Source organism: Sminthopsis crassicaudata, chromosome 6 (genome assembly GCF_048593235.1).
Source record: "Sminthopsis crassicaudata isolate SCR6 chromosome 6, ASM4859323v1, whole genome shotgun sequence".
Taxonomy (NCBI): domain Eukaryota; kingdom Metazoa; phylum Chordata; class Mammalia; order Dasyuromorphia; family Dasyuridae; genus Sminthopsis; species Sminthopsis crassicaudata.
Window position 1 is genome coordinate 159,027,795 of NC_133622.1, and position 12,063 is coordinate 159,039,857.

Below are 12,063 nucleotides of genomic sequence, written 5' to 3' on the forward strand. Positions count from 1 at the left end.
ATGAGGTTACAAAAAGTTAAACATCACTAAAATGATGTGGAAGATCTCAATTCATAAGCAGAAACAAGAGGGAGAATGATTGAGGTTAGTAATCTAATACCAAAGATAATAGGAGGCAGGAAGAAGCATTTAAATAGATAGAAGGATAAGTTTTTCCTTCATTTCCCCTTTTGATATAGTCAACCAATTGTATTTAAAAGGTGTTTCCTTCTCTCTGCCCTCTTGACACTATCACCCATTTTACCACAGTTATCCTGCTCCCAACACACTGATGTAAGCAGCTGGGATAAGGGTGGAAAGGTAGATTGTATAAGGTTCAGAAAAGTGAGAAGCAAGGAAAGGAGAGAAATCTAACTAGAAGGAGGAGAAATTAATTCCTGAGGAATCTAGTCAGAGCAGTCACTAATTTGCAAAAGTGTCTTAAGAGAGGCTTGACCTGTTCTGAGCTTCTGGAAAATATTTGGGTCATGTATATATTCAACCTTTTAGTTTTGAATCTTAAATAAACTTTGCTACTACTATACCTATATATCTATGTAGGGTTTAGAAATCCTATTTCTAAATGATACATAAAAGTAGACATGAAATTTCTCAGCTCATAATGATTGAGATTTATAATTTTAATAATTACAGGTCATAATTTACATGTATATATAGCTAAAATATATTATTGTGTGTATTATATATAGTTATATATTCATGTGTCATACATTATATACATAACATAGATGTAATATATAACATATACAAATATATTAATGTTACATATCATGTATCTTATATATATAAAACATATTAGCAATAAGATGGGGGGAAAGGATAAATTGTGATACATTTTTTTTTAATTTTTAAATATTTGCTTTAGATTTCAATTTATACTAGCTACACCATAAATAAAGTTTAAGTTTAAATGTGTATAAGGACTTTAGGGAAAACATAACTTTAGTTTTTGGTGAAACAATTTATCTCTTGAGAGGATATATATGCTTAGCATGATTTTAAATCACTTGAACTCTCCTCACATACACACTCAGAGATATTCAGATTCTACAGACAAAATTCCAAAGTAAAGGGGAACAAAATCCCCTCTCATCTAAAATATTCCATTTACGTCCAGGGATCCTGAAGCAGTAAGATCATTCATTCATAGAAGGTCATAGCACAGAGCACCTCAAAGAGTCCTCATTAATGCTTTCTCACAACGATGTTAATGAGAATGACAAGAATGGATCAACAAGGCTTACCTGAACATCTGCCAGTGCCATCAGGATAGTGCCCAGGAGGGCATTCTGGAATGCACTTGCCTTCATGCCATACGGTATTCTTTGCACATGTCAGACAGCGAGGACTCTCTGGACCACAGCTCTCACAGGATGGGTCACAAGCTAAAGAGGGAGAAAAATCCATAAAGGAAACAAAACAGCAAAGCATATTCTTTATAATTGCAATAGTTCCTCTCAATATAATAACCTCATTCTCTTAGGCAGCTGGGCCAGATTCTACTTACTGGATCCCAGCCTTTCAGAGAATTTTGCTTATTCAACTATCAGGACTGAAGGAGAAACAGTTACTAATTCAAGAATAACTAGTAATAATACCAATATTGCCAATCCAGCAAACATCTCTTAAGCACCTACTGTGTGTCACTATGCTAAATACTAGAGATACTATTTAAAAAAAACAATTCTTTCCCTCAAAAAACTTACAATTTAATTGGGGGGAAGGGAAGAGACAACACATGAAAGGAAATAGAGGGAGATGGGACACTAGGACATATATAGCACAGGTGGGGTGAGTAGAAGGTGGAGAAACCAGGTAGAATAGCAGAAAAAAATGGAATGAGCTGAGAGTCCAGGTCATGTACTTTATAGAGGAAGGCATTGGGAAGAATTTGGTATTCTACACTCCTATCCTCCAATCAGCAGAGAGATAAGGCTGAGGGATGTGGTGCCCAACAACATTCCCATCTGGGAGTGCCATCTTGTTTCCTGGAGTTGAAAATAGTCAGGATGGCAGATGTAAAAGTGAAGCATTTATGTAGTATTTTAAGTTCTGTAAAGCACATTACAAATATTCTCATTTGATCTTCACAATAACCCTGGAAGATAGATACTCTTGTTATCTTCATTTTATAAAGGAAACCAAAACAGGCAGAGACTTTGTGATCTGCCCAAGCTTACATAACAATTAAGAATCCAAAGCCAGATTCCAATTTAGGTTTTCCAGGTCTAGGGCTCTATTTACACCAGAGATACACCTAAATTAATATGATACCCTGGCCCTGTTGGAAGCAAAACAAGGTTTCTCCCCCCAAATTCAATCTATTCTACTTAAACATTAATGAGTTTCACAAAGTATCTGAATTTCAAAAACTACTTCGATTGACTCTTAGAAAATCACCCTTTTCACAAAAAGATCGTTTGTTCATTCATTCCAAAAATGTTTACTTGAGCCCCCTTACTGAGTAGTGGAAAGGAAGCATGATTCTAATAGGCAAAGGCCTTATTATAGTCCATGGACCTGGGTGAAGTTTTGCCATCACTAACCAGCTATGTTAAACAGGCAAGTGACTTCTCTGAAATTCAGTTTCCTCATCTGTAAGTCGGCAATAATATCTATCATATAGTAGGAGCAAAATGTGGATGTTACAAAGAAGCAAGTTTAGACTTAAAGTAGGAAGAATTCTAATTGTTAAAACTGTCCAAAAACAAGCTGTTTTGAGTTACCTCTCACTCAAAGACTTAAAGTTGGAGGACAGGTTTTCAAGTCAGACAGAGGAAAATTTTTGTTCTGATAAGGATCAAACGTTGCCTTCTAAGGCCTCTTCAAGCCCTTAAATTCTATGTTTCTAATGGCATTCTTTCAACAGGCTATTAAAATGCCTCATATTTATTTGATTTTGAAGTTACTGCAGATATCAATTATTCTCTTGTAACCTATATCTGTCTCTGATAGCATTCTTCAGAATAAAACCCAGAGACTGTGGGTAATAATTATTGCTAATAATTAATATGACATGGTATAACATATAGAGAGAAGGCCTTGTTTCAGATGCCTATTATTCTACCTCAGTTTCCTTTTCTTATATATTAGATTGTTACAGCCCATACATGAAAGATCCAGAAATTGAATTTGGAAAGGAGGCATTTGGGGAAAATTAGGGAAATTTTCCTAAAGGAAAATTTTTAAGTCCAAAATCTAGGCCAGAGTTTAGTTTTAGGCAGAAATGGAACCAGGATCAAGATCAGTTAAGAAGGCTATCAAAAGATAAAGAAATACTATGTATGATTAAGAAAGTTGAGGGAATAGAGTGTAAAGAGTTAGATTTAAGAATGGATAGGCAAAATTAAGTAAGAAAAAAATCAAGTAGAATAATTAAAGAAAATTTATGGAGGGAATCAGTGTCTTGGGCAAACTGGTGAAACAGACAAAAGATTGATGGAGTATGAACCAGAAACTGTTGAAATTAAGAAAAGGAAGCCATAGGATTGTCAAGTTATATTTTATATATATATATATATATATATATATATATATATATATATATATATATAAAATTGTCAAAGTGGCTATAAAAGTGTTAATAAGATGCTTAAGACTAACTTGTAACCACCAACAGCAGTCAAAAAAAATTCCAAGGCTGAAAATCTCAGCCATTGTGAGTAGACAATTATGTAGATAATCCTTCACCTAGCATGGACTAATTTTTTTTTTTCTGCCATAGTTAAGTGACTACTATGTGTTCTAAGTGAAACCTGATCTCCATCCTGGAAAAAGCAAAGGTTCCCTCTGCATATCCCAGGTTATAAGGAATAATGAAGCATTTCTTAAGAAAAAAATACCCAGAAAAAAAAGTTTTACTGTAGGAGAAAAGATTTAAGATCTGAAAGAAATGAACCTTATGAAGATGTTAGAAAATGGAAACGTTTCACACATAGGAGAAAAATGTATACATAAATATAATTTTCAAAACCAAATTATACCCATTCCTGAAGAGGAGGAATCTAGATGCTTTTAGACTCCAAAGATGAATATAGTGGGGCCACAAAAGATAAAAGATGCAGTAAGCAATAGAGGATGAATATAAAAATAGAAACTAAACCACTATTGACTAATATTTTCATAACATAAATAACGGTCAATATTTAGATAATAATTACTAATATTTACTAAGAATATAATTTAGGTAACAGTATTTATTTAGTTACTAATAACTAATATTGATTTAACACTCTAAAGTTCAAAGAAGACAAAATGCAAGAAATGAGCTATTGGTTTAACCCATGGCCTCAAATATCTATGTATAAATTCCAAAATTTAGGCAAGAAAGAAGACAACTTAAAAATTCTAAGGAAAGCAGACAAATTACACTTCATGGTGATGCAAATAGTGTTCCCTTTGAACTTTGGGGGGCAATGGGAGGGAAACTGAGGAGCTCTCCTCTGGGAGAGACTCGCCCCAGGGAATCAAGATAAGTAGTTTTATTCTGGTGGGAACTGGCAACATCCTCTATTGATTACACCCTCTACTGAGTTGAAAATTAGTCCAGGACCACTCCTAATACCTTCTTCAATTGGAAATGTTGGTCTGATAATTAACTCAAACTGTCCCTAACCCAGGCCAGGATCTGCCCATAAAACTGAGAATTGTCAGCACACTCCTTACAAATCTCCTGATTTTATTAGGGGTTTGTCCGCTTAAGAGAATTCTTTCTTAGTGAAAAATAAAACTTTCCTTTTTGCCATAGTCTCTTGGGTTCGTAAATTCTTTTCATGTTGGGCCTGCGTCTACCTCTCAGCCCATTCTCACACCTCATAAATGGCATCCCTGATATTTGATGAGATGAAATTCATGACTGGACCATGACTCTGAGTGGTTTTAACTGATTTAAAAAAAAATTGAACAAGTGAGAAAGATTGGAAGGAGAGTATTTTAGGTAAACTATAGTTTAAGAAGAATTTAGGAGAAGCTTAATAGAGAGGAAGAGTACAAACCAATACAGTATTTAAAAAGTGATTTATCATTGATGTATACTACAGACCACTTGGTCAAAAAACAGAAATAATAAGGAATTTGGGAAACACAACCCCAAAGGGATGATACAGTAGTGATGGGGAATTTTCAGTTATTCAGAAATGTCTTGAAACAAGAGTCCTGGAACACCTCAATAATTCCTTAACTTGCCTGAGTAATAATGTTATCCTTTAAAAGGTAGAGAAACAAAGGGAAATTCTACAATGTCTGATTCTTACTGAGAAGAATGAGTGTTAGGAGTAGAAATGATGGGATGAAATGGTAGCATAGTTTGACATGTACTCTAGATTTTCTCAAAGCAGATTTCAGAATTCAGAGGAAAGAAAAACTCTAAGAGTGCAACATTTCCCCAGGGCCCAGGAGGAATGGGAAATGTATAAGAATGAAATACACAAAGGAAAAACAACTTCAATAAGGAAGAAAAATGGGACTTCTCAAGGCATAAAGAATGCACCCCCACCATCTCAGATTTTAAAATAAAAGTTTTAAAGATATCAGCAAAACCAAATAATAAGAGATAAATCTAAATATTGTGTGGTATGGAAATGGTGAGGGGTCACCATTTAATAAAAAAAAGCTGGAGATGTCTCTAGAGTAAAGCAAAGTTTATTTTACATTCTCGAGAGAAGGGAGTCCCACCCTGTGGGCAGGACAGCACTTTTAATCCCTAACGCAAAATACCTCCTCCCACCACTGACCCTCATCCTCATTGGCTGAGAGTCTTACCCATGAAATTGAACTTGACCATTAAGTACATAGTTGCCCATATTTGACTGAAATAGGGAGGAGATTGTGTCATGAGAGGATAACCAGAAGGGGACTAAAGTATGCCCTTGAATCAATGCTCAAAGTCCTTCAGGCCTACCCAAACTCTGAAGTAGATGAAGCCTTACTTGATTTTCACAACTGTCTTGAAAGATCTCACTTCATCTCATTCAGTATCAAAATACTATAAAAATAATCAGGGACACTAAATCTCAGATGGGCTACAGCTGGAAAGAGATGCTAAAAACTTATATAATTACTAATTATTACTATTGATATAACACTCTCAAGTTAAAGAAAACAAAATTCAAAAAATTGAGCTAGTAAATAAGAGAAGAAGGGAAAGGAGGGGAAAAAAGAAAGAGAGAAGAAAAATATTCTCTCTTGAGGAGGTAAAAATAGGTCAAATAGACTCCTTTGGTTAGGAAAATCATGGAGCACAAAGATAAGGCAGATGTTAGAAAATCTATAGTACTGCAAAGACCTTTACATAGGAAATGAGAGACCAAATTAACATAATGTCTTAGATGTCTAAGATAAGAGGGGAGATTGGAAGAAAGCACCTCACAGTTCTAAATAACTTCACCAGATGAACTTTATTCTTAGGTTTCTTTAAAAAAAAAAAAATGGCTGCTGGGAGTAATGTGAAAGATTATGGAAAACTAGAAGGATACCACAAGATTAGAGAAGAAATGTTCCAGTTTTCAAGAAAGATAGGAATACCAAATCTGCAACCTTTATATCAGGGAACTTAACTGTATTTATTGTAAAAAATTGAAGGATCATTATTAAGCAAGTAGTTAGGACAGGTAGGTGGTACAAAGGTTAGATTAGTCAAGAAGACTTGAGATCAAATATGGCTTCAGATACTACCTGTGTGTCCCCAGAGAAATCATTAATCCTGTTCCTCATCTGTAAAAGGCGTTGGAAAAGGAAATGGCAAACTATTCCAGTATCTTTGTCAAGAAAACTCCAAATGGGGTCATGAAGAGTCAAGAACAACTGAACAACAAAGTTGGCAAAGATATGGAAAGAGAAGGAGTGATAAAAAGGAGCCAATAAGGCTTCATCAAAAACAAGTAATGTCAAATTCAGCCCATTTCCTCTTTTGATAAAATTACTAACTGTGGATATAATTGTCTAGATCTTAGCAAATCATCAGCTAAAGCAATGTGTCAAACTCAAATAGAAACAAGAAGCTGTTAATCCACACATAAAGATCCATGCAGACTGTATAACTGACTTAGTTTTAAAATGTAATGTTCTCTGTAGCTTATTATATTTTTATTTGTTTTATTAAACATTTCCAAATTACATTTTAATCTGATTCAGACTTCACTCAGCAGTATTGTAGAACACCTCTGTGCTAAATAAAGTAACTCTTATTATTCTTATAAGAGAAGACAGAGAGATATAGATGAGATATAAATACAATTATTCTCAGAATTCAGGAGTTAGGCGCAGTTGGCTGGTGGGATTGGAAGGACAATTGTTAATGGTTCCACATCACATTGATAGGATGTCCCTGGATCTATATTTCTCCCAGTGCTATTGTACTTTTTTTTTTCCAGAGATTTGGATAAGGGCATAAATAGAACACTCATCAAATTTGCAAAAAACATCAAGCTGGGAGAAAGCACTCACGTATTAGATAAGATTTGAGATCCACAAGGCTCTGAATCAGCAAGAACCCTGAGCTGAACCTAATAAGATGAAATTCAATGGAGTTAAATATAAAATCTTACAAAAAATACAAAAAGGTCAGATTCACAAATGTTATTTGGAGGGTTAGACAGCAATTGTTCTGAAATTGATTCTAGGGGTTTTAGTGGACGACAAGCTCAATGAATCAGCAGTTGATGTAGAATGAGGAGAAAGGCGGTCTCAGCACTCTGCCTGAGCCAGATATTAACTAGATTATTAAATTCAGTTCTGAGAACCACGGTTTAAGAAGTTCATTGATAAACTGGAAAATGCCCAGAGTAAGAAAACCAGGACAATGAAAGACCTTGAGTTCATGTAATAAACAGATAGGTTGACAGAACTAGGCCTGTTTAGCCTGGAGAAAAGAAGCCCCGGAGGAGATGATCTGACAGCTATTTCCAAGTATATGAAGGGCTATTTTGAAGGAGGAATTGGACTTCTGTTTGGTCCCAGCAGGCAGAAAGAGAAATTGGATTTTCAGAGATGAATTTTCAATTGATGTGAGGGAAAAACTGCCTGAATTGAAGCTATCTCAAAAGGTAATAGGTTACCCCATTCCTACCAAATCTTCATGCTAGGACTGGATGGCCATTGGTTGAGAATTGTACATTGGAAATTCCTCTTGTATATGAGACAATATACTATAACATGAAGGTATCAGACACCACATGTGACCAAAAACAATTTCGAGTGTGATCCAAACCAAATTAAAATGCAATTAGGAAATGCAAAGTCAACAAAATAAATTTTTGTTGTTTGGTCATTTCAGTCATATGTGCCTCTTTGTGACCCCATTGTAGTTTTCTTGGCAAATGTACTGGAATTGTTTGTCGTTTCTTTCTCTGGATCATTTTACAGATGAGGAAAGAAGGTTAAGTGACTTGCCCAGGATCATATAGCTAGTAAGAGTCTGAGATCAAATTTGAATTCAAATTTTCCTGACTCCAAGCCCAGTGATGTATGCAGTAATTGCCCCAACAAAATTGAAAAAAAAAAATACAATAAAACAAAAAATTGTTGATATGCAGTTTTCTAAATCAATATGAATCCACAGGGATCCTTATGTCTGGTTTAGTGGCTCCCATTCCTATCTGCATTTGACATCACTGTAGTAGACAGGGCACCACCTTGAAGCCATCTCAGATCAAAGACGATTTGTGATATATAGAGAAGGTAGCACCAACCTGCACAGTGGAGGAGGTTCCTCTCCTTGGTATGCCTTATGCAGAGATATCACAGCTCTAGTCCCTTTCATGTAGAAGCTGGACTAGAAGCCCCCTAAAACCCCTTCCAACTCGGTCTCTTAGATTCTGTGATCAACTAGATGGAGCAGAAGATAGAGCCCAAAACTTTGGAGGCAGGAAGTCTGAATCCTTCTTCAGATATTTACTTGGATTGTGACCCTGAGCCAAGTTTCTTAGCTGCTCTGTTATACCTCAGTTTCCTCAGTAAAATGGTGATAAGAGCACCTACCTCTCAGGTTTGTTATTAAAGTCAAAAAAGTCACATGTAAAGTACAGTGTAGATCTTAAATGCTATTATTATTATCATCATCAATACTCTAAGACCAGGTCTCTATCCATTATGCTCTACTACTTCTCTTGAAATCATATGGAATTTGTTATATTAGTTCACTATTCTCAATTTTTAGAAATACCTATTTTCTTTCTTTTTGGCACTGAGAGCTTATTTATTCATGTACTTAAAGTGTTGTTGGTGCCTTATGTTAGGTATCAATAAATGGCACTGTTACCCCCCCCCCAGGCAACTTAACCTCCTCTCAGTCTTTCAATGCATTTATAAGTTTGGGTGAAAGGGAAAGAAAGCAAAGGAAAAGAGGGAAAGCAATCACAAGCTATTCCGGCTACCACATTCTTACCATCACAGACTCCATTCTTGTTGTAAAACCCCTGACCACAACTGTCCTTACAAGAACCTTCTTTGAGCACTTGCAATTGATCCTGGCAAGACAAGCAGTTCTTCTCAGTTGGTCCCCAGCATGTAGCACAGGATTTGTGGCAACCTGAAGGCAAAACACACAATCACTGAACAGCATATGACACGAAAAGTTTTGTTTTAAAGGTCTAGAATTGTCCCTAGGATACTGACACCTTTGCTCCTCACATGTTGAGAAGGAGCAAAGCGTAAGAGAAAATGAACTGCATCGAATGTCCAAAAACCTGTATCTTGGTCCAGGCTTTGAAATTTACTGGTTATATTAACTAGAAAAAGGAGTTCAGTTTCCTCATCTACTTTAAAAAAAAATCATAGAATGCCAGAGCTGAAAAGAGCCTTGGAGTTCTTACCCAACTCTTTCATTTGAAAGATGAGGAACCTAAGGCCGAAGAGAAATATTGCCCAAGATCACACATTTGCCAAAGATGGAATTGAAATTCAGACTCTGGACCACTTCAGCGGAAACAGTAAATTGTGATATAAATTTAATTTTTATCATTACTTCTAAGGAGAGTGCACAAAACAAAAGAAGTGCACAAAACATGACCAGAAATCCAAAACAGACACCAAAAAAGTTATTACATTCAAGAAGAAACCAAAGGCTATTGGAAAACACTGTGTGGCAAAATCAGTTAATAAGAACTAATAAGAAAATTCTAGCTTTAGGGGGAAAAACTTTCTAAAACTGAAACTCTATTTCAGAAAATAATATATGGTGGTCCCCACCAGAAACTCAAGCAGTTTTATCAAGTGCATCTCAGACAGAAAAGGCCAGGGGAGATCAAATGATGATGAGAGAGGGTCAAACTGCAAAGTGACTTCACCTGACCTTGATACATCAGTTTGAGAGATCAAACTATATCATTAGAAATCTAAAATTAGCATCCTAAGCTATATGAGAGCTACTTTTACATGATGCTGATTTTTTTAAATAACTAAAAATTTTAAAAATAAAATGTATAAGAAATATCACACTTGTGGGATTTCCATACAGCACAACAACATACAGTAATTATGGGACCAAACATAATGCTTTACTGATAAATTATAACATATGTTTGTACTTTCCTTGTTTCTGTTTATTTTCTTCTGAGATACATTTTATCAGTTTATGAAATATTTATATATGTATATGTGTTATTGATATCATTGCATACAGATTTTTATGTGAGAGCTATATATTTTGTTGCCTGTTTGATGTTATTATGTATATATGTATACACAGAAAAAATGATAAGGATGGTCATGAATAGAAATGCTAGCTTTTGCTCAGATATTGTTTGGAGAGAGAAAGATTTATGCTGTGTTGATCTAACACAAAATGTGTTAGTAATGTAAAATATTTTATCTTTTTGTAGCTAAATGATGTTGTTACAGACCACTCCTCTCCTAAAATTTGATTGTAAATGTTCACCATGGGGATGATATAAGACATATCACCCCTTTAAGTCCAATTTAGTGATGAAAAGGCAAGGAAAAGTATTTTGGGGGTAAGTAAGAGATTTACATTAATTGCCAAAGGATAAAAGTTAACTGTCATTGCTATAGATGAACATTTTATAGCTAATAATAGAAAAATTAATAAAACTATGCAAATATATTCATCTGTGTGTGGAGAAATAGCTGCATATATTACTATGTCTATAAAGAAATAACTTCAGGTGGGATTTGAAGAGTTTGGGTGTAAACTGTGAAAAAAAAACAGAAAGACTCAATTTTCTTGTAGGAAAATTATATTTTAAAAGGCATAAAAAGATTTTTTTATTAATTAAAAGTGGGAAATATGAATATAAAGAGTTTTAAGGACAGTGAACAAATGGAAAACTATTGAACTCTTCACAGCTTCTTGGAGTCACAGGTGAGAGTCAGGTCACAGGTGGACACCAAAGATGGATGAGCAGCCCTGAAAAGCGCTCAGCAAGCCCTCATCAGAAATGCTAGTACAAGTGAACATTCTGCATACCCCACACTGTGAGTAAAGAAGTAGTTTTCAAAGTTGCAGCTATTCCTGAACAGGCAAAGACCATATAAGCCTACAGTTCAGAGCTCTGAGTTATTCCTCCCCTATGGTATCTAGACAGATTCTTATGAGTGTGTGCCCACTTTTCATTACAAATATTGAAAACATTGGTGGGAGAGTGTTCAAGGGGGGGTAAGGGGATGGAGTGCAGGTGAAATCTCTGCAGAAAGACAGAAACTCTTAAATAAATCTCAAGGATTTGGATTGGTTTATTCATTTGCAGAACCTAGAGGCTAATAGAAAAGGGGTATTGAGTGAGTATATTATGAATAATAGCTCTCCACTGCCGTTACCTTGTTTGGCCTCTTGCTTTCTTGTCCTATATATTCATGTATAATTGATCTATTTCTGGCACTTTAGTCTTCTTTGAAGTGGTGGCATAATGTTGTTTGAGGGTTTTTTTAAGAGTTAATGGGGAACAGAGAAAAAATGTATTATTCCAACTTATTGGTCACGTGACTCAGAAGTCAATAACATAAAATCTTGACCCTCTTTCCCATACAAACACCTCCAGCACTACAATCTCAGTCTCAAATGACAATATTCCATATGTTCAAGTCTCCCTTATCAGTTAAAAAAGGCAC

The 12,063-nt window shown here is 35.2% G+C and overlaps 1 protein-coding gene across 1 annotated transcript in view; it reads right to left on the reverse strand.

The window, feature by feature from the left end:
• Positions 1-12,063, reverse strand: part of FRAS1 (Fraser extracellular matrix complex subunit 1) — a 488,324-nt gene that overhangs the window by 259,144 nt on the left and 217,117 nt on the right. Inside the window, exons 14-15 of the mRNA XM_074276760.1 lie at positions 9,383-9,526; positions 1,245-1,385 (exon numbers count right to left, since the gene is read on the reverse strand). Coding sequence (XP_074132861.1) covers positions 1,245-1,385; positions 9,383-9,526 — 285 coding nt within the window. The remainder of the gene's footprint in view (positions 1-1,244; positions 1,386-9,382; positions 9,527-12,063) is intronic.